The sequence below is a fragment of the Lygodium microphyllum genome, chromosome 17, assembly GCF_053477565.2.
Source record: "Lygodium microphyllum isolate KBCC chromosome 17, Lygodium_microphyllum_v1.1.10, whole genome shotgun sequence".
Classification (NCBI taxonomy): Eukaryota; Viridiplantae; Streptophyta; class Polypodiopsida; order Schizaeales; family Lygodiaceae; genus Lygodium; species Lygodium microphyllum.
This window is the reverse complement of record NC_141151.1, coordinates 30,650,102-30,671,496: the sequence shown is the minus strand read 5'-3', so window position 1 is coordinate 30,671,496 and position 21,395 is coordinate 30,650,102. Positions and strand designations below refer to the sequence as shown.

At 42.0% G+C, this 21,395-nt stretch overlaps 3 protein-coding genes across 3 annotated transcripts in view; all 3 read left to right on the top strand.

Moving 5' to 3' along the window:
- LOC148021744 (kxDL motif protein) overlaps positions 1-21,395 on the top strand; it is a 58,818-nt gene that overhangs the window by 4,020 nt on the left and 33,403 nt on the right. The gene's annotated exons all lie outside the window — the stretch shown is intronic.
- LOC148021746 (uncharacterized) lies at positions 6,500-7,389 on the top strand. Its single transcript, XM_087698059.1, has 3 exons — positions 6,500-6,728; positions 6,999-7,090; positions 7,199-7,389. Exons 1-3 carry the CDS (start codon positions 6,518-6,520, stop codon positions 7,382-7,384), a joined length of 489 nt encoding a protein of 162 aa, XP_087554185.1. The 5' UTR covers positions 6,500-6,517; the 3' UTR covers positions 7,385-7,389.
- Positions 7,858-9,069, top strand: LOC148021745 (uncharacterized). Its single transcript, XM_087697280.1, has 3 exons — positions 7,858-8,180; positions 8,287-8,584; positions 8,747-9,069. Exons 1-3 carry the CDS (start codon positions 7,885-7,887, stop codon positions 8,876-8,878), a joined length of 726 nt encoding a protein of 241 aa, XP_087553406.1. The 5' UTR covers positions 7,858-7,884; the 3' UTR covers positions 8,879-9,069.

Below are 21,395 nucleotides of genomic sequence, written 5' to 3'. Positions count from 1 at the left end.
TCAGTGCTCGTGGTTTGTTTCAATAAATTCCTATAAAGGGGGAGGGACCGGTACCCCTCTCAACGGGGTGTCAACTCCTCTCTCTCTCTCTCTCTCTCTCTCTCCCCCCCCCCCCCCCCCCCCCCCAATTTTCATGGTGATAATCAATTGAGTTGGTTAAGTTCAAAGTGTTGTCATTTTCACATTCTTTCCCGCGCTTACATTGGTATCAAAGCAAGGACTTCTTTGCAAGAGCTTGTTTGGGTGACGACCTTTGGGCTCAACTTTCTCACCATGTGAAGAGGTGAAGAGGAAAATTTTGGTGAACAATTGAAAGACCTTTGATACTCTGTACGTGTATGCTTCTCTGGTTATGAGAAGATACAAAGATACAAGGAGCTGGAAGGTGGTTCAAAAATTCAAGCTTTGGTGGAGAGAAGGGCTAAAGCATGGGTTGAAGCGAAGGTCTTTGAAGATTTACTTACTGAGAAGGCTCTTGATATAGATGGTGTCACGACTGCGAAGGCCTACCTCAGTTTGAACGGTGTCAATGTTATTGATGCTACTAAGTCCATGAAAGATAACACATTATCTATCATTTGAGGATCCATCCAAGTGGTGACTTCAAAGTCTCATCATACACTAGCTGCCTCCTCTTGTCCCAAGAATTCCTCCATGGAGAAGGGCAAGGAGAAAGTCAAAGAACCAGCTATTTCCATGGTAGTTGAATCTTCAAGGTGCTTTTAGCAAAGGAAAACGATGCTAAAAGAGACTTTAAGCTTAGAGAGAAGAGTGTCAAGTTTGATGTTTTCTATGGTAAGAGAGATTCTCAGAAAGCTGTCTTTTACTAGACAATGTGATGTTGCTTTTGGTGGGGAAGATTATACAGAAAAATCATAGATTAGGATGTTTAAGATGCATTTGAAGAATGCTGGTTTAAATTGATGGCTCAAAGTTATTCAAGAGGAAAGTGAACCCAAGTCTTGGAAAGAGTTTAAGGAGATGTTCAACAAGAAGTTTTTGCCTTTATCCTTTGAAGCTGATGTGCAACAAGAATGGGATGAGTTGAAGCAAAGCCATGGAGACAATGTTGAAATATATATGAACAGGTTTGGAGTCGTTTCTCTTAAATTTATGTCTCTTAATGAAGTTCCTTTCAATACGGAGACGAGAAAGTTTATCCATGGATTACATTCAACGGTATGACAAGCTATTAAGATGACAAAGCTTGATACTTTGGAAGTAGTCCAAGATGCGGCCTTAGAAGCTGAAGGAGTGCATATGCCATGGATACTTAGTAAAGCCTGAAAAGAAGAACCATAAAGTATGAAGACCAAGATGTTTGATCAAAAGAAGTCAAATAAACAATAATCAAATGCATAAGGATGGAGGTACATTACCTTTACCATCCAAAAAGAAGCTAAAGTATCAACAACTAAGTGAATATACATGATAAGGACAATGTTTCTCTTGTGGAGAAAAAAGATAGATTGTTGGTCAATGTCCTAATAAGGTGAAAAAGGAAAACCAACCCTAAAAGACACCTCAAGCAAATATTGTATCTAAGGAATCTTTGTAACAAAATGAAACTCCGTCATAGAAAATGAAGCTTTTTATAGCTTGGGTTAAGATTGCTAATCAACCTATTCTCATTCATTTTGATACATGGACTATATATCATTATATTCATCGTGAGATTGTCGAATCTCTACATCTACCAAAGGAGAGGTTTGGAACACCAGAGATGTCACGTATTGCTTTTCAAGGAATGGAATTTGAAGTTACTTTCATTTTGGGAAACTATGAATTGAGATAGGAGATTATGTGGATCATGAAAATTTTGTCATGGAAGATCTTGGTCATTGTGATGTTGTATTAGAAATATCTTGGCATAGAAGAATAGATCCAGCTATTGAAGAGTCAATCTCAGATATGAACGGGAAGTGAATGAGTTTCTTAAAGGAGTATAAAGATTGTTTTGCAGACACTTTACTTGACAAGTTACTACCAGAGAGGTAAGAAGATCATCACATTGATCTCATTCCTAGGAGCTCACCTCTAGATAGTCCACCCTATCATATGAGTAACGCAATAAGAGGAGATTATGAAGCAAGTGAATGAGCTCTTGGAGAAGGGCGTAATAAGATCCAATTTCTCACCTTTTTGCTCTCTAGTCCTCTTAGTGCAGAAGAAAGATGGATCTTGGAGCATGTGTATGGACTACAGGGCCCTCAACAAAATTACAATTTGGAATGGGTTTCCCATTCCAAGAATTGATGATATCTTGGATAGAGTGGATGGCTTCAAAATATTCAACCAGATTGACTTGAAGAGTGACCACCATTAGATAAGGATTGCTTCTCAAGATATTCATAAAACAATATTAAAGACAACTTGTGGTTTGTATGAGTTTCTTGTGCTACCATTTGGTTAGTGCTTATCAATGCTCCTGCAATCTTTAATAGAATGATGAAAATAATCTTTAGAGCAAATCGAAAGTTAATAGCTACTTTTTTGATGATACAAAAGATGAAAAAGAGAATAAGCAACATCTAAAAATAATGTTTCAAGACTCCGCGAACACAAACTTTATGTGAATGGCAAAAAGAGTGATTTTTTCTTAGAAGAGATTTACTACTTGGGTCATATTATATTCAAAGATGGGATTTAGAAAAAGTCAAGGCTATTGTAAAATGGCTAGAATTGACTTGTGTCCAGAAAGTTCAAAGTTTCTTGGCATTATGCTCTTATTACAGGAGATTCATTAAATGATTTGCAGTGGTTATTGGACCATTGCATGATTTAACTAGAAAGTAATGATATTCTGGTGGAGCAAACTAGAGAAAGAAGCTTTTGAAGCTCTAAAGTTCTATATTAGCAAAGGACATGTTTTGATCATATCTAGTTTTTCAAAATCGTTCTTTATGAAATGTGATGCTTCAGGAGATTGAATTGGTACAGTCTTAAACCAGGAAAGACATGCAGTTGCTTATGCAGGTAGAAGGTTACAAAATGCAAAAAAGAATGCTACTATCTATGAAAAGGAGTTAATGGCCATCATTCAAGCTTTAAAAGATGAGCGACACTATCTTTTAGGTGGAGAATTTCTCATCAAGATGGACCATGGTAGTTTGAAACATTTTCTTAGCCAACCAGAGATTTCTAAGAAGCATATTCGATGGGCCAATTATTTAGCTCAATCTAACTTTTAAATATTGCATATTTATGGAATGTAAAACAAGGTAGCTGATGCCTTGTCAAGAAGATCTGAGATTCATGCAGTGTCTATGATTCATCATACAAATTTCACTAGTATGAGAGATATCTGCTTTTGATGAAGATTTTAAAATCATATGGGAGAGTTTACAACTTGGTAAAAGGATAAACTCTTATGTTCTTAAAGATAGATTTCTTTTGGTGGAGAATAAGTTATGCGTTACTAATGATTTCGGGCCTAAAGTAATGCAAGAATGTCATGCGGCTCCTTACATGGCTCATTGTGGTATTTTGACAATAACCAAGGCACTTGAAATGTATTTCTTTTGGCCAAGTCTTTGATGAGACATTGAACAATTTGTCAAAGAGTGTCTTGTGTGTCAAAATTGCCAAAAGCTACAGGACTTTGGCGACCATTACTAATTTTGAGCCAACCTTGAGAAAGCATTGCTATGGATTTTATTTTTGGCTTGCCAAAATCAGCAAACGGCAATGATGGCATATTGACTATTATTGATAGATTTAGCAAACAAGCCTATTTCATTCCAGTTAAAAAGACTATCAAGTCTCAATATATAGTTAGAATATTTATTTAACAAATCTTTAAGTATCATGGGTTACTGCAATCTATTGTGGGTGATAGAGATCCACGAACCACTAGTCTCTTATGGGAAGTCATTTTTGAAAATATGGGCATAAAGCTTACTTTTTCCTCTTCTTTTCATCCTCAAATAGATAGTCAAAGTGAGATAGCCAATCTGACAATATTAGATATATTGAAGTGCTATTGCCATGAAGTGAACCAACAATGGGGAAAAATATTTACCTTTGGTAGAATATGTCTATAACAACACAGTTCATACTGCTAGAAGTAAAGCACCATTTGAGATCATATATGGAAAACCACTCTTACTACCTATTCTCAAAACAAAGGAGAAGACATTTCATGCCTATGAGTTCGTGCGTAATATGGATACAACTTTTGCCCAAGTTAGATGAACTATCCAAAGATCTCAAGAAAAATAGAAGAAAGCAATAGATAAGAATCCAAGGCACTCGGTGCCTAGTTTGTTTCAATAAATTCTTGTAAAGGGGGAGGGACTGGTTTCCCTCTCAACGTGATGCCAACTCCTCTCTCTCTCTCTCTCTCTCTCTCTTCCACTTCCAATTTTCATGGGGATAATTGATCAAGTTGGTTAAGTTCAAAGTATTGTAATTCTCACATTCTTTTCTATGCTCACACAAAGTGTCAAATGTAGATGATGCGGTATAATTAATAAACCATTAAGCTAATTGTCTATTTAATGGACAAAAAAATAAGGAATGAAACTATTAGGCTAGAAAGAGAATCGGTTGCACAATCTTCCAAGGTGCATAAAAATGGGCTAATGGCAACATGCGAGAGCATTGTGGTATTCATTTTGATTGCAATCAACAATTGCATCTTTTTCTTTTTGTGTTTGTGTGGAGTTGTGAGGAGTAGTAGAGAGTAAGTCTACATGCATGCTAGAGTGTGTGCGAGATTGATGTGAGCCATAGTATTGGCGGTGTGATCGAGGCGAAGATTATTCAAGGTAGAATGAGATGGAGTGAAGAGCTGTCCTAGAGGGACAACTGGGCGGCTTTGTGGATTTTTAAGTGTTGGTTTATGCTTGGGCTCTCAAAGTCGATACATGTAGAAATCTTTATTAAATTGTTGCAATTGAGATTTGAGGATCTCTTTTGCCCTTTCTTGGGTTCTTTATCTTTTATTGAGTTGTGAATTTTGCCAAGTTTGAATGTCAATTGCAGCAAATTTTTTCAAAATCACTGAAGGCTAGAATATAGCTTGATTATTTTGACTTTGGGAAGCCAGTAGTATCAAACTTCACGAATAACCACCGATATTCGGCCAACTCAGTTCTTAGATCATCCTCTTTCTTAATGAAAAACTCATGAAACTCAAAATTGAGATTGATATGCCAAGTGTAACATCTCGTAGGATAGCGGTCAATGAGATGACTCCAAGGCTCAAATGTGAGGGAGAAGCACCATAACTAAGAGTGAAACTCATGAAGTATGCGTATAAGCTCAACATTGGTTGTGGCACTAAGGGCTCTCCATTGGTGGATGTGCTCATGGTGAGCTAATTGAGGATCTAGTATTGGCTCTAGACTAATGACGAGGGTTCAAAGGCCTTGAGATTCAAACTCTTGTTGTATGAAGTTCAACCAAGTGGTGAAATTTGATCCTCTGGAACGAGTCTTATTTGTGAAGGCATTTTTGGCTGTAGCAATAGGAGGGTAGTGCTGTAAGAAGGATAATGTGGGTATGGAAAACAGGGTCGGTAGGGTGGGGAAGTGGAGTACACTTGGAAATGAATCCAAGAGTGTCCACCATGCATATGGAAAGTATGCACAGTGGATCTAAATGTGGACTAGACTGACTGGGCATGGGCATGGTGACCGCATGAGTAACCCATGGAGGAGAGACAAGGATGGGTGTGGTAGAAGATGGAAATCCTTGCGTAGGAGTGACCTAAGGAATGCGTGATGACGCACCATAAGCAAAGGATAGAAATCCATGTCTGGAAGGTTGATAAATGAAGCGGTAAGTGATCAGGGATAGTGAGGGGAATGCTCATCACAACTGTCCCAGGGTGAAAAGAAGTGCTCACTTGTGGGTATGTGGAAGGTATAGTGTTAAAGGGTGGCATTCGCCTTAACAATATATCATGGTATGTGGAAGGTATAGTGTTAAAGAGTGTCATTTCTCTTAACAATATACCATAGTGTGAAGTGGTAGTAAAGTGAGGGTAGGTGGAATATGGTGTGGAGAAAGAGAGAATGCAAGGAGTGGAGATAGAGGTTCCAACACCTAGTGTGCTGGATGTGGAAGTGGAGTGCAATCTGAGGTTTTGGAATGAAGAAGAGAGAAAATCGAGATATGGATTAGAATGTTGTGGGATGGAAGGGACTTGAGAAGATTGGTTTACATGTTCAAATCTTTGTACCCTGAAACGGCGTTTCGGGATCTTGCGGCCCGCCGGCCCATTTCACGTGGTTGTCCAGTGCAGTGATTCTCGAATCCTTCCCCAGTTCATCTCGACTCTTGCTCGCGCAGCTCTTCTTCTTCCCCACCTCGGACCTGTAGCAACGATTCTCCTTCCCCACCTCGGACTTGCAACAGCCACCTCCCACCTCCTCTTCCTCTTCCTTTTCTCCTTTTTTTCTTCTCCTTCTCCTTCTCCTTCTCCTTTTCCTTCTTCTTCTTCTTCTTCTTCTTCTTTTTCTTCTTCTTTAATCCATTATCTAGGTCCTGACTCCTAAAGGCTAATCATATCATGGCTTTGGATCCATATTGGAGGCACGTCACTCCGATCAAGAGATACGAGGGCTCCAGTAGATCAAAGAAGTGGTGGTGCAACTATTGTGGATTGGAGAAATCGGGGAGTGTAACGCGTGCGAAAGACCACTTGGCTTGCGTTTCCAACAAAGATATCGGGCCTTGCGCAAATGTGTGGGTAGAAGTAACAGCAAGTCTCCATCTTTGGCGCTGAAAGCATATGGGTATTGAGCTAGAAGAGGATGAATCAACACCACATGGGGCTAATGAAGCACAAGTGGGGCAAAGAGAGGCTAGTGGGCCTAGTGCCGCTAGCCAAATTGGAGGTGCCAGTGGCCCATCAAAAAGAAGTGCATCCATATCTATATTGGGTCCAAGTGCAAAAAGAGCCCCGTTGCCATCTTCTAGTAGTGGTGGGCAAAAGGGCTCCTTGCATGGTGCAAGTGTCCATGCAGGACTTCAGAGGTAGGCAATTGTAGAGGCAATTAGGGAATTCACACGCTTATTTATTCGGTGTGCTATCCCTTTCAATGTGGCCACTACACATCAATGGAAGAAGACAATCAGGGCAGTAAGCCGCATAGGGTGTGAGTGGGAAGGTCCATCCGCAGATGCATTACGCACACGGGAGCTTCGAAAGGAGAAAGCATCCATAGAGGCTTAATTGGAGCCCTTGAAGGAGACATGGGTGAAATATGGATGCACAATATTATGCGATGGATGGTCAAATATGCGCCGAAGGGACGTTTACAATGTTTTGGTGTCTTCATGTAAAGGCAGCATGTTCATTAAGGCCATCGATGCCTCTACCTCAGTTCTTACCATCACAGATGCATTACGCTTCGAAAGGAGAAAGCATCCATAGAGGCTTAATTGGAGTCCTAAGGAGACATGGGTGAAATATGGATGCACAATATTATGCGATGGATGGTCAGATATGCGTCGAAGGGATGTTTACAATGTTTTGGTGTCTTCATGTAAAGGTAGCATGTTCATTAAGGCCATCGATGCCTCTACCTCAGTTCTTACCATCATAGGAGCTTTCATTTGGGAGCACATCCGACAGGTCATCATGGACATAGGAGTCCAAAATGTGGTGCAGGTGGTGACAGATAATGGAAGCAATTGTGTGTCTATGGGACGTATGCTTGAGGAGGAGTTTTCTAGCATAGTATGGACTCCATGTGCATCCCATGCCTTGACTTGCTTATTGAAGATGTTGGGCAAATATCTTGGGTGGATGACATTTTCAAGATGGCAACAAGCATGGTAAGATTTGTGAAGAAGAGGCTATCCGTCACAAGCATGTTTTGAGCCAATAGCACACTTGAGCTATTGAAGCCCTCCACCACTCGATTTGCTTATATGTTTATTGTATTGGAGAGGTTGATACGGGTCTGTCCAAATTTGATACGGACCATTGCATGCCAGGAATGGCTCACATGGAGTGTGAGAGAGTCTTCAAAGGCTTTTGCTTTTAGATGCAATATTTTAAATGAGAGTTGGTGGGTTGAGGTAGAGGCATTGGTGAAAAGTCTCACTCCTATTTACACTGTATTGTGCATCACTGATATGGAGGGGAGTACTTTGGGGCTTCTATACGAGTATATGGATAAAAATGGCGAGGCCTTGCTTCGCAATAGCTTTTTGCCCCAAGACAAGTAAGTTTTTGTTTAACTTTAACACGTGTAATTATTTGGTATTAACGACTCCTTGATGATTGATCATTATTCTAATACCTAAGTTTTTAACATATTTTATCTATAGGGTTGATGAGATTCGTGCAGTGTGGAATGCACAATGGGATTGGTTTATGGATTGGTTCCATAAACCAATCCATGCTGTCGCACATATCTTGCATCCCCTTTGGTGTAGCGAGGAGCAATACACTAGCGAGGAGTTAGTGGAGGGCTTCATGGAGTACATGACGAGAAGAGTAGAGGATAATTTGTTGGCATTCCGTAATCATTCTCTTCATTTTGGCCGAGCCACAGCTAGGCTTCGAGAGAGACAGCTTCAGCCTGTCTCTTGGTGGGAGAAAGACGGCAATTGTGCTCTTACTTTGGTATGTGATTGGTGACTTTTATATTTTGAATCTTGATTATCTAATGCATTATGCAACCTAGGTAACAAGTTCTGTAATCTGTTGCCCACTCAAATGTTGATTTTGCGGCATATATATTAGCAATTAGTAATTACTTAACCTCAATCTTTTAAATTTAAATAGAAACGCATTACCATTCGGGTCCTCTCGCAAGATTGTAGTTCAGGGCCTGCTGAGAGGAACTGGAGCATATGGGGGCCCTCTTCCACACCAAAAAGAGAAACAAGCTCACAACTGCCCAGTTGGAGCGTTTAGTGTTTTGCCATTGTAATCTCCAGCTTCTTGAGAGGACCGCTCTGTCCCCTAAGCCTTCACAGGTAAATTGGTAATGATTAGTACTATGTATAATTAACTTTTTAACCTTGAGTTCTTGACACTTGACATTGCTAATTTTCTTGGAAGTTGGATTGTAAATTGTGATATGTATGAAGTTTGAACATTGAACATATTGAATCTCCTCTCATATGATATATCTTTGTCTCGTTTACCTTTACAGGTGAATGTTGACAAGATTGATATAGAGAAGGTGCGTGACATTCCGCAGATATCATAGGAGCGGGATATCTACTCCATGCTCTATGAGGAGCTATCGGCACCGGTGCATGAGACTCGTGCATAGAGGAGGGTTAGAGTAAGGGCCACACGTAGTGCATCACAGGCAGAGTCAGAGCCAGAGTTTGAGGATGAGGTTGAGGTTGCTTCATCAACTTCTCGATCAGGGACCTTGGAGTCGGACGAGGAGATGGTGCACAGATCCTCAGAGCCCAAATGACTCATGATATACAAGAGTCAGTTTAGCTGCTAGCAATGCAGAGTCCAGACTAGAGTTGTTGGTTGTTCATTTATGTTGATACTTATAGCCTCACTGGATTTTGGAGTTTTGACAGATAATAGATTATTCACATGACATAGTTACTATCATTGTATCTTGATCCCACTTATTATGCATCTTGATTCTTGTTCCATTGTTCTTAATGTCAGTCTTCACTGCTCTTTAAAGTTTAGATCATAGATTATTCATGAGTCATAAATTCTAATTCATTTTGTTACCTTATATTTTGAAAATTGAGTCTTAATTGTATTAAGCTATCTTAAGTTTCAACCATTGAGTCCTTAGTCTTGACTCCTTAATCTTCACTCGTGAGTCGTGACTCGCAAAATGTGTAATGAATCATGATTTTAATCATATGATACGAAGACTCAAAGTTTTTTATGAAATTTGAATACATGTTGTTGTAGACATTGATATATTTACATACCCACATATTATTGTATTTTTTTTAGTGTACAATCCGAAACGCCGTTTCCCCGTTTTCAAAATTTGGCCGAAACTGCGAAACTCCGGTTTTTCCCGTTTCCATTTCCCCCGTTTCCGAAACTCCCCCATACTATGGTTCAAATGAAACTGAAGATGTAGATATACCCGATGAAGGATGTCTGCTTCGAGAGCCCCCTCTATTGAAGTTTATATATTGAAAATCATTCGGATCTTGCACACCAAAAGAGAAATAGGAGAGGTTTTGATTCATATGACTCACAGGGATTATATGAACTTGACACTAGGCTTGGCTAAGAGGAAGAAGCTAGGCTGCCAATTGTCCTAAATGTCGTATGTCCTCCATGGTTGGAGAGGGGATCAATCTCACCAACTGGCCTGAATGTAGTAGCAAAGCTAGTAGGAGGGGTGTAAGCTCAACTATACATGATGCGCAAGTACTCTTCAAACTCCTGTTATGAGACTCAAATTGGGAAAAGTAGAAGAAAAAGAAGGTGAAAGTGAAGGTGGGGTGTTGTCTTCCTTGCTGAGTCCATGATACTTCCTCAGGGTCGCCAATGATGGAGAAGCCTAGTAAGACATTGTGGGATCTCAATAAGATGTGTGAGAGATTATGAATTAGTTATGCGTCATTCGTTAACCTTGCACAAAACCAAGCCCCCACAATATTTGGAGGATACTCTTTACAAGAGCATTAGCTTTGATACCATGTGAAGATATGCTAGGGTTTGCATTAAGGAAGCACAGAAAGTATGACTACTACTGAAACACAAAGACTTAGAGAGTGATGTGCAAAACTCAAACCCTAAACACGAAACACAAAACTCAAAACTCAAAATGCAAAAAAACACAAACACTGACAGAGAAAGAAGAGAACTTTGAAGTGAATGAATCAATGCAGCAAATGAATGTAAGAGTGTACAGAATGCTCAAGGGAAGAGTAGTGACTGTTGGAGTGTGACATTCATCAAAGATGGATCCTGAGTGTTGAAACCACCAGTTGGAGATGTCGGAGTGCTGAAAAGTGATGAATGCTGATCACTAGAGGCTGTAAACAGCCAGGCGACAACAAAGGAGGTGGAGGATGATGCAAGTAGCTTGCTGGATAGTAAAACACAAGGCTGCAGCTCTCGCCAGAAGAGGCAGCAACGTGTCACTTGGCTCTAGGGGCTGAAAACACATGGTAGATCACTGTAACAATGATGGGGATTGCTAGCGGCTGCAGGTAGACAGCAAACACAGCAGGCTGAAGGCTCCAGGCAGCAGGGCATCAATTGTAGACAGGTCGGTAGGTGCTGGAGGACGAAGGGCTGCAATTGGCAAGGGTTGGACAGTTGGTAGATGGGAGCTGGTGGCTGAAATCTGCATGTAGATGCAAGAAACTTGCACACAAGGATGGGCTGAATGGTGGGCAGCCAAACTATTTATAGATGTGGAAGGATCCTCCCAAATTAGGGTTTTGCATGTGGGACATAGAAACTCTCTAGAATCACTGCCCGTTTAATGAAACTTTTGGTAATTTATTGTTTTGGGGCTATTTTAAAGAGCTAATCAATGGGTAATGAATTTTTAACTCAACATTGGCACTTTGTCCATTGGTGCTGCCCTGTTATGCAGCCTCTTTGCAAGCATGATATGACTTGCATTTATTGTAGTGCAGGCTCAGTCTGCATCAGATCTTCCTCCTATATGTGTTGTCCGGCCTCCCATCACTGCCATTGACCAGCTGCCATCATCTTTAGGTGGTTACATTGTTGTGTTTACCGGTCTTGGCCCTAGAGACTGCTGCATTTTGGTTTCCAACCTGCTACCCCTCCACTTTCAGCCTCATGTCAGCTCCCGACTGCAGTTACAACACTTGGGATTTATCTTTGGTTGATATCACACTCCTATTGCTCCCTCAGCTTGCTCCTACAAGAGCCATCGACCGTTGGATAGCTGTGCCCTTGAGCATCTTATACACTCTTTCCTTCATTTACAACATTCATTCATTCAATTTAGAGTTCTTTGTCTTCTCTATTTATGTTTTTACATTTTACATTTTGTGTTTGTGTTTGAGTTCTCTGTGTTTTAGTCATGGTCGTACACTTAGTGTTTTCTTTTGCAAACCCTAGCATATCTCCACATGGTATTAGAGTCGGCGCTGTACTAAAAAGTATCCTAAGGTATTGTGGATTGCTTGGTTTGTTCTTGATGACACAATACATCACGTGTTGATTCACGATGGTTCAGACCACTCCACCTTTAGATTCTATGATGTTCTCTCAGGTTACTCCCTCAATGACAGCTCTATTGAAGTATTATGGTCTTGATTTGGAGAACAATGCTCCATCTACTAACCTTTCTGTTCGGGATCACTCACAAAGGCCCAACTCCTCTTCATGTCATATTCCTTCACAAGGTGCAACTGAGTTGGAGCACTTTGTAATGAGATTGATCACCTCTTAGTTGAGGAAAGACTATCCACTTGGGACAACTGAAAATTTAAACTCTTCACAATCAAGCCCAATGTTAGGTTCATACAATCCATTTCTGTGTGAGTTTGATTTTGTCTATGTTGCTCCTTAAGTTATGCAAGGACCAATTGTAAGTCACCACGGAGACTTAGATTGGTATCACTATAGATTTAAAGAAAACTCTATGTTCAGAGATGTTCCACAAGGTAATCCTTCATCCTTTGTTTCATTTGAGCATGAGTTTGGTGCTTCACATTCACCACCACATTTCCTACCCTTTCCTCCCATACTCACTTCACATTTAGATTCATCTACATTCAATCTAGACCCTTGCTTTAGATCTATAATAGGTTATCCAATCTAAGTGCATGTTGTTGCACATTATGATTTCAGGCCATCATTAGACACTCAAAAGTGTACCACTTTGCACCTTGGTGCTTTGTTGTTGGGAATGCCACCTATGCAGTATGCACCTTTTCCATATGTGCAAGTGCGTTACTCTCTTTTCTTTGGTTGTGTTGTGTAGGAAATCCCTCTCTAGCACAATGTACCACCCTCGGTTGCTCAAACACATGAGCCCTTCTCTTGTATTGATGAGTCACCTACTTCTTCGAAGGACTCAATGAGTGGATAGAAATTACCTAGCTACTTAGATCCAATACCACCTTCCTCCATTGATTCTAAACACAGACTATGTTTTGATGCCGATGCTTAGTCTCCTTCATTGAAGGAAAAAGGGAGTGGTAAAGTCCAATCATTACAAAGAATAGGTTTTGTATATTTTGCTAGAAACCTGACCATGTAGATGACAATTGTTGCTCAAAGACCAAGGGTATTAGACCCACACCCAAAATTACACCATCCACAACTAAGGATATTTTACCTACACCAAAGCTAAAATTTGAATCCAATTCCTATTTCCAAACCACAAATTTAATCCCTTTCAGCAGTGATAGTGCCACTCAAAGGAGGTTGAGAGGGGGTCTTCCAAGGGGCATTCCATAGTTTCTCCACCCCTTGGTATCCATGTTCTTCACTGACTTGCCATTGGTGCAATGGATTATGGATCTACTCCTTAGTTAGTGTCTTGTGGCATCTTTGATTAGTTCGGTCACTATCTTCCTTTAGCCTAGTTTCTTAGGTGTCCAAGATTATCCTTGGGAACCTCAGGTTAGTTAACTAAATTTCTTTTAGGCTTAGCTATACTTTTACTTTTGCAAGTCTTTTGTTGCACACTTCTTTTTTTTTCATTTACTTTCGTTGCATTCTACACTTGTTTTTATTTTTCATTTAGGAGAGTATCCAAAGCATCTCAATATGAAACATTTGGTATGTGTGAAAGTGCACAACGGAAAGAAATGGAAACACAAAAACAAAGGAATAGAGAGAGACTGCAAGAAAGGAAGAATGAAATTTGCATTGAATAAGAAAGAATGTTGATACAAATGGGGAAGTGAAAGGAGATTGATCAGTCCTTGCATGCAGTCCATAGCGTCAGTGAGGGCACTAGATCAGGCTGATGACGATGGCAGCACTAAGCACAAAGGAGACTGAGTGTTGGAGTGCATAGCTGCCAAGGAGGCCATAAGACATGAGATGATAGATACCAAGCGTGGGAGGGGTCGGCTATATATAGCCAAGAATCCCCAAATTTGATAGACTGCACCCTATAGATGCCAAAAAACTGGTTGACCAGCATTTAATGCTGGTCATGGCTCAATAAATGCTAGAAAAAGAACTAGATAGCCACCATATATCTTGACTTGCAAAAACAATGTCCGGCACATGGTGGTAGACTGGGAAATGCAGAAAGTGAGGTCGAAACACACATAGGATACTGACAATTGAAGAAAATGCATAGAATGGCATGCTCAAATAGAGCTGTCTTCTTCATCAAAACACTTGACAGGTACATTAGAGCTCTTAGGATCCTTGTCTGACTCAAATTGAGGCTCACATGCAAGAGATGACAAGGCATGACAAACATGATTGCTAACACCCTCTCTTAGATTCTGGATATGGTGCAAGGCCAAGGAAGAAATGGATCTTGGGGTGGCAAGAGAAATGCCAATGTAGATGAAGATTGCCGATGAAGAAGCTCCTCACGATCCCGGGAAGCCCCCTCGGAATCATTAGGGGCCGGGAAATCCATAGCTACATCATCGAGATCGTCCCCCTTTGAAAGGGATAGGGGTACAAGGGAATCACTGGAGGAGAGGGTGGGGGATGGGAAGGAATCTGTGGAATAGATGGTGTGCAAGTGGGAACGGGTGTAGCAATAGACAATTGCCTTAGTTGACTGTGTATAAGAGAAGGGGAATGGAGCTTGTAAAGCCCACTCTCTTGTCAACCTGTCGTGATAACAATCCCTATAGAAGAATCCTCAATACAAATGGCTTGCTTAGTGAAGATAACTAGGGTACCAAGCCTAGTAAGGCCATAAAGGGAGAGGAGTGGAAGGTTCAAGTCTGGAACATAAAGGGCTTGTGAAAGGAAGCTTGACGTACGATCGGGAAACAAAGGTAAAATGCCAACATCACTAATAGGCACCGATAAGATGTCACCAATAGTGACAGAATCCTTTGATGGATGGAGATCTTGTCACCAACAGTAACTTGTCCCCCTTCTATTTATCTATCACAGAAGGCTCCATCCTCAGTGAAGATGCCGTCCTTGATACCCTCAGTGCAGGTGTATGTCTTGCATTCATTACCCAAGGAAGACAAACTCCATGATTCCAACTATCCATTGTGGTCATGTAAGGTGGAGTGCATACTTGACAACTTTGATCTTTGGGCGCTTGCTTAAGATTTCATCCCTCGTCCTAAGGAGGATCCAGTAGATGGGACTTCTATGGACCGAGCAAGCTTATGGGATTGACTCAACTCTTGAGCCCGATTCTTTCTCTTTATGAGTTTGCAAGATTCTATCCTTTTGTATGTTTGTAGGTTGAAGACCATGGCTAAAAGTGTGGAAGAAGCTTGCGTCTTTGTATTAGCACAAGATGTTTGCCCACAAGATTTCCCTTGAGAAGTTGTGGATGCTTAGTGTTGACAATTCCTCCTCTATGAAGGAGCATATCATGAAGATGGAGGACATGAGAGGTGAGCTTGCCTCTCTTGGTCGGATGATATCCTCTAAAGACATGGCTATGATCCTTTTTACCTAGCTGCCATCTCCTCAATTGGATGTCTTCTACACTAGCTTTATCATGTCGAGGACTCATGAGACATTCTTATGGGATGAGCTTTCACTACTTGTCTTAGAGTCTTAGAGCATGTCGAGTGACTCAGAGAGGTTGGGGCTAGTGGTTCTGACTCCACCAAGGCATTTATTGCAGGTACAGGTGGAGGGAAGAAGAAGAAGGCATAGACAAAGGACAAGAAGTAGGAAGACAAGAAGGATAAGGAGGAGGAGAAGAAGCCTAGGTGCCCATACTATGGGAAGAGCACTCATCCCAAAGAGAAGTGTTGGCAAAAGTACCCCCATTTAAAGCGAAAGGAGAAGGATTCGAAGGATATGAAGGCTGGCCCAGCGATGACAGAGTTTGTCTTTATGCATATATTTGCCAAGGAGGACACTGCCCTTACTTCCTCCACTTAGGAGAAGCCTTGGCTTGTTGACAATGGGGCCTCTTCTCACATGACCTACAGACAAGATTAGCTTCAGGATCTAAGTACTAGAGGGGGCATAATCACCATTGTTGACAACTCTAATGTTCTCATTCGAGGAGTGGGGACTATTCCTTTATTGCCAGACCGTCAGTCTTCTTCAGCCAAAGTTCTCTATGTCCTGGATTTAGGTTTTAACCTATTGCTTGTTCATGGTCTTATATGGCTTGGTACTCACGCGGTATTTACATAGGATGCGGTGACAGTGGAGGATGCTTCTATAGGTGCTGTTCTTTCGATAGGATCCTAGGAGGGTGGGCTCTACATACTCACACCCTTAGCCGTAAGGTCTCCTTGTGAGCTTGGGCTGCTTTGGCATGCTCGTTATGGTCATCTAAATTTTGATGCTATATGATGGCCTTCTTAAAAGAAGATGGTGCTGATACAAAGTGCAAGCTTCTTCCACACTTTTGCCGCGGTCTTCAACTTGTGAGCATGCACATGGACAGAATCTTGCAAACTAATAAGGAGAAAGGATCGGGCTCAAGAGTTGAGCCAATCTCACAAGGCTGCTCGGTCCATAGAAGTCTCATTTGTTGGATTCTCCTTAGACGGGGGATAGAATCTAAAACAAGAGTCCAAAGATCAAAGATGTCAAGCATACACTCCACCTTACATGACCAGAACGAATAGTTCAAACCATCAATTTTGCCTTCTTTGGGTAATGAAAGTAAGACAAGCATCTGCACCAAGGGTACCAAAGGCGACATCTTCACTTTGGACGGAACCTTTTGTGATAGATGAATGGAAGGGGGATGGGTGCGAATAGGGGAGTCCTCTTGCCGACTATAATCTCGTCTTCGCTCAAAAGAGTGTTTGGAAAGAAGCTCCTTTCTCGAGTCATCAAAGCTTGTGAACTGGTAAGGCATCTTCAAACTTGCAATCACCTAGAAACATGCGTTTTGATGGAGACAGTAGGAAAGATAGAAGATTGTTAGCTACAGGGATTGTAGATGCATCATTTGTTAGGAAAAAGATGTCACCTACCACCAGGAAGCTATCACTTGCACAAAAAGCTTTTGCTTGCAGCAGGATGTTTTTGTCTACACCGGGATGCTATCACTTGCACTAGGATGTGGTCACCTAAAAATTGCAAACTTGCATTTTTTGCAAAATGCAAAAAGCTGGAGCCACTTGATGATTGGACAAGGTCCCTTGGTCGTGGATGATGTCATTTGGTCTCGGGAAGGGTTGATTGGTTGTGGACTACTTGTACAAATTGTGAACGTAGTGAACGCAGGCTGAAAATTTGTGTTTTGAGGGTCCGGGCTGCTCCTCTGCAGTGAAAACTTGCTCTTCTACAAGAAATCTCTAGTGTCCTTAGGTGATGATACCATGTGAGAGTGCGCAATGGAGGAGAAACACAAACATAGAGAGAAGTAGAGAGAGACAAAGAGAGGAAGCAGAAGATGAAGGAAGAATACTACACTGATTGAAGAAGAATGCTGATACAATGATGATGGACTAATGAGTCCGTGCACGCAGCCCAAAGCGTGAGTGAGGGAACTAGATCAGGCTGATGACCATGGCAACACCAAGCATGGAGAGTCAGAGTGTGCACTTGGAAAGGGAATATTGAAGACAAAAGAGTGTGTGTTTGCCAACTGGGGGGGGAACTGGCTATAAATGGTCATAAATGCCCAAATCTGGCCGACTTGCACCAATAGGTGCCAAAAAAGTTGGCCAACTAGCATTTAATGCTGGTCATTGAAGTAAAATGCTAGAAAAAGTAGGGGAGACCGTGAAAAAATCCCATATGACATGAGAATGTCTGGCAAGTGTAGGCGGATTGTGGAAAGCAGAAACTAGCGTAGGAGTGCACACAAGAAGCTGACAAATTAATAAATTGCACCTAAATTGCTAGAGCTCCTATGTCTCCGTTAGACTTTGATAGGAGCTCACAACTAGGAGATGACAGACTAACATAACTAAGGTAGGGAGGCTAATATGTGAGAGTGCGCAATGGAAGAGAAACACGAACACAAAGAGAAGCAGAGAGAGAAAGCAAAAGATGAAGGAATAATACGACACTGATCGAAGAAGAATGTTGATACACTGATGATGGATTGATGAGTCCTTGCATGCAGCCCAAAGCGTTAGTGAGGACACCAGATCAGGCTGATGACAATGGCAACACCACGCACGGAGAGTGGAGTCTCAGATTGTGCACCTGCAAAGGGAAGACTAAAGATTGAAGTGTTTGTGTGTTTGCCAAGTGGGGGGGACGGGCTATAAATAGCCATAAATGCTCAAGTTTGGCCGACTTGTACTAGTAGGTGCTAAAAAAGCTACCAAAAAATAGGGGGGACACCAAAAAAATCCTAGATGCGAATGACAATGTCTGGCAGGTATAGGTAGATTGTGGAAAGCAGAAATTGGCTTAGGAATGCACACATGAAGTCGATAAATAAAGAAAATGCACCTTAACTCCTAGAGCTCCTATGTCTTCGTTAGACTCCAATAGGAGCTCACAACCAAGTGATGATAGACTGGACATAACTAACATAAGTAGGCTAACATGCCCTCTCACATCTTGGGAGTGTCTGAAGATCCATCAATTCCATGTAATGAAGCATAGAAGCTAGGGGCAAAGTCTTTGTGAAGAGATCAACTGCGTTGTCCTCCATGGGACACTAGGCCATTGCTGACTTGGAATCCACAATCCGCTCTCGAACATAGTGATACTGAACCTTGATATGCTTCGTGCAAGCATGAAACATAGGGGTCTTTGCTAGAGTAAGAGCACTCTGGTTGTCCACACGTAGCTCCATAGGTCGAGGCTGAGAAATGCCAATGTCCGCTAACATATGGTGAAGCCAAACCTCCTCCATAGCTGTAAAACATAATACATTATACTCTGTCTCTATAGAAGAAAGGGCCATAGTAGGTTGCTTCTGTCAGAAGTGGAGCAGCGGTGGAAGCATAAACAAGTACTGAAATAAACTGCTGAAACACAAGACAAAAAGAGAAAAGAAAAGAACACGATACAGATGAGAACTCAGATGTATGCACGGGAAATGGAATCCATATATCTGAACACGAGACAGTCTCATACAACAGTGGGTCACTGGTTGCGTGGGCACTGGCACTGGCTCCTCTCTCTACAGAGTCTGCAGATGGTGAAATGAAGTGACTGACTGAGGAGGAGCCACTGAGTATAAATAGGCTGAAAAAGTGGGGAGCAATAATGTTGGTTGGACAGCATTAAAGCTGGCCGACTGGTGCATAAAATGCTCCACTGGCATAAAATGCCACACCAGAAAAAAACCTAAAATACCTAATAAAAATGCCCAGCCCAGATCAAGCTCAGACTCACACATGAGCTGACAAATACTCTGCTAACACCCTCTCTTAGATCATGAGGGATCTGATACAAGACAATAGTACAATGAAAAGGGATCAGAAACTATACAACATAGAACCACCAAGTAGAACCATGGATACCCAAGCAGTGGGTGATCAAGCCACCACCAAGGTGCCTCGGAGAGAACCTGATGTCGATGTCGATCGTACCAAACACCTGAAAATAGAGAAGATCATAGCATGTCTCTGTGTCCATCATCAATGTCTCGCAGTAGCATACAAGACCATCCTGTCAAAAATGCCTCTGAACATATGTGACCATGAATTCCCCGCCTTTGGCCAGACCGCCAAAGTGTCCCCCTCATGTGAGCTCCAGATGAAAGCCTCCCGCTCTCTGTCAGATAACCAGCTCATCATGAACCTGGATGTCAATCCCAGCTCCAGGATTTGATTCCGCCAGACTGAAGTCGATGCATCAGGGACGTCCCTCTTTGGAACCTGTGCACCTGTATAAAAGTATAGATGAGGCGCGGCTGCCCCATCTGAACACCCGCTCACACTCCCTCTCTGGCACAAGAGAGTCGTGAGGGATGACCTCATCACCACCACTAGAAAGCAGCCGAGGAAGGGGCCACCAAGCCCTTCCCGCGATCCAAAGAAGAGGATCCCTTCCGCGCCTTGGACTTCACCTTGGTCGGAGGATCGTAGTCGGAGTCTGATGAAGGAGAGGACTCATCAGTAGAGTCAGCATCCCGCTTCGTCTTTTGCTCCTTCTTCCTGGAAGCCGCTAACTTCTTGCAGTCCTTCCGCAAATGTCCCTTCTTGCCACAGTGGTAACACTAGGCCTTCGACTTCTTCTTCTCGTCACCCCTCTCTGAAGCTACATAAGCCTCACCTCCATAATGTGCCGAAAGCCGCCCCTGTAATCTCAAGGATGTCTCATGCTTATCATCAGTGGAAGTGCACGGAGGAGCCATATGGAGAGGATAAGAAGAGAAGTAGAGAAGAGATGGAATTTAGAGAGGAAACACAGCCAAAACACAAGCACAAACTGCAGAAAATGAGAGTTCACATGCAATATAACCCAAAATCTGATCAATAGAAGACAAAATCTGCTGCAGAAAGTCAAAAAATCAGTCAAAAACTGCCAAAAACAGCAAAAACGGCCTGAAGGAACAGTTACCCAGCCACGAGAGATGCTGAATCAGCAAAATGCAGGCTGTAAACTGGAGAAAAAATAGGTAGAAAACTGTCGCCAGTAGCTGCAGATGAAAAACGCAGGCAGCAGAGGGTGCGGAGGCAGCAGGCGATGGCAAAACTGCAAAAAACGCAGGCTGAAAACAGCCCCAAAACAGGTCGCCTGGCTGCGACAGCAGTCGTCTGATCAGCAGGGGTACAAAACAGTCCTGAAATCAGCAAGAAAACACAACAGAAACACAAATCCTGAAAACTGATACCATGTCAGAAGTGGAGCAGTGGTGGAAGCATAAACAAGTACTGAAATAAACTGCTGAAACACAAGACAAAAAGAGAAAAGAAAAGAACACGATACAAATGAGAACTCAGATGTATGCACGGGAAATGGAATCCATATATCTGAACACGAGACAGTCGCATACAACAGTGGGTCACTGGTTGCGTGGGCACTGGCACTGGCTCCTCTCTCTACAGAGTCTGCAGATGGTGAAATGAAGTGACTGACTGAGGAGGAGCCACTGAGTATAAATAGGCTGAAAAAGTGGGGAGCAATAATGTTGGTTGGACAGCATTAAAGCTGGCCGACTGGTGCATAAAATGCTCCACTGGCATAAAATGCCACACCAGAAAAAAACCTAAAATACCTAATAAAAATGCCCAGCCCAGATCAAGCTCAGACTCACACATGAGCTGACAAATACTCTGCTAACAGCTTCTTGCTGCTCCATGAGATAGCTCCCAATCCAAGGGAGATGGCATAACTTGTAGTGGACCGGTGTGAATCCACATCATTTGCCCAGTTAGAATCACTCCAACCAGAAAGAGTAACCCCCTCTCCATACATGATCCCATAGAATCAAGTCCCTTGT

Coding starts and splice junctions, on each gene's coding strand:
- LOC148021745 (XM_087697280.1), top strand. CDS start 7,885: ATGTTTATTGTATTGGAGAGGTTGATACGGGTCTGTCCAAATTTGATA. Junction 8,181..8,286: donor AGCTTTTTGCCCCAAGACAA/GTAAGTTTTTGT, acceptor TTTTATCTATAG/GGTTGATGAGATTCGTGCAG. Junction 8,585..8,746: donor GCAATTGTGCTCTTACTTTG/GTATGTGATTGG, acceptor AAATTTAAATAG/AAACGCATTACCATTCGGGT.
- LOC148021746 (XM_087698059.1), top strand. CDS start 6,518: ATGGCTTTGGATCCATATTGGAGGCACGTCACTCCGATCAAGAGATAC. Junction 6,729..6,998: donor AGCAAGTCTCCATCTTTGGC/GCTGAAAGCATA, acceptor AGGCAATTGTAG/AGGCAATTAGGGAATTCACA. Junction 7,091..7,198: donor GGAAGAAGACAATCAGGGCA/GTAAGCCGCATA, acceptor GAGCCCTTGAAG/GAGACATGGGTGAAATATGG.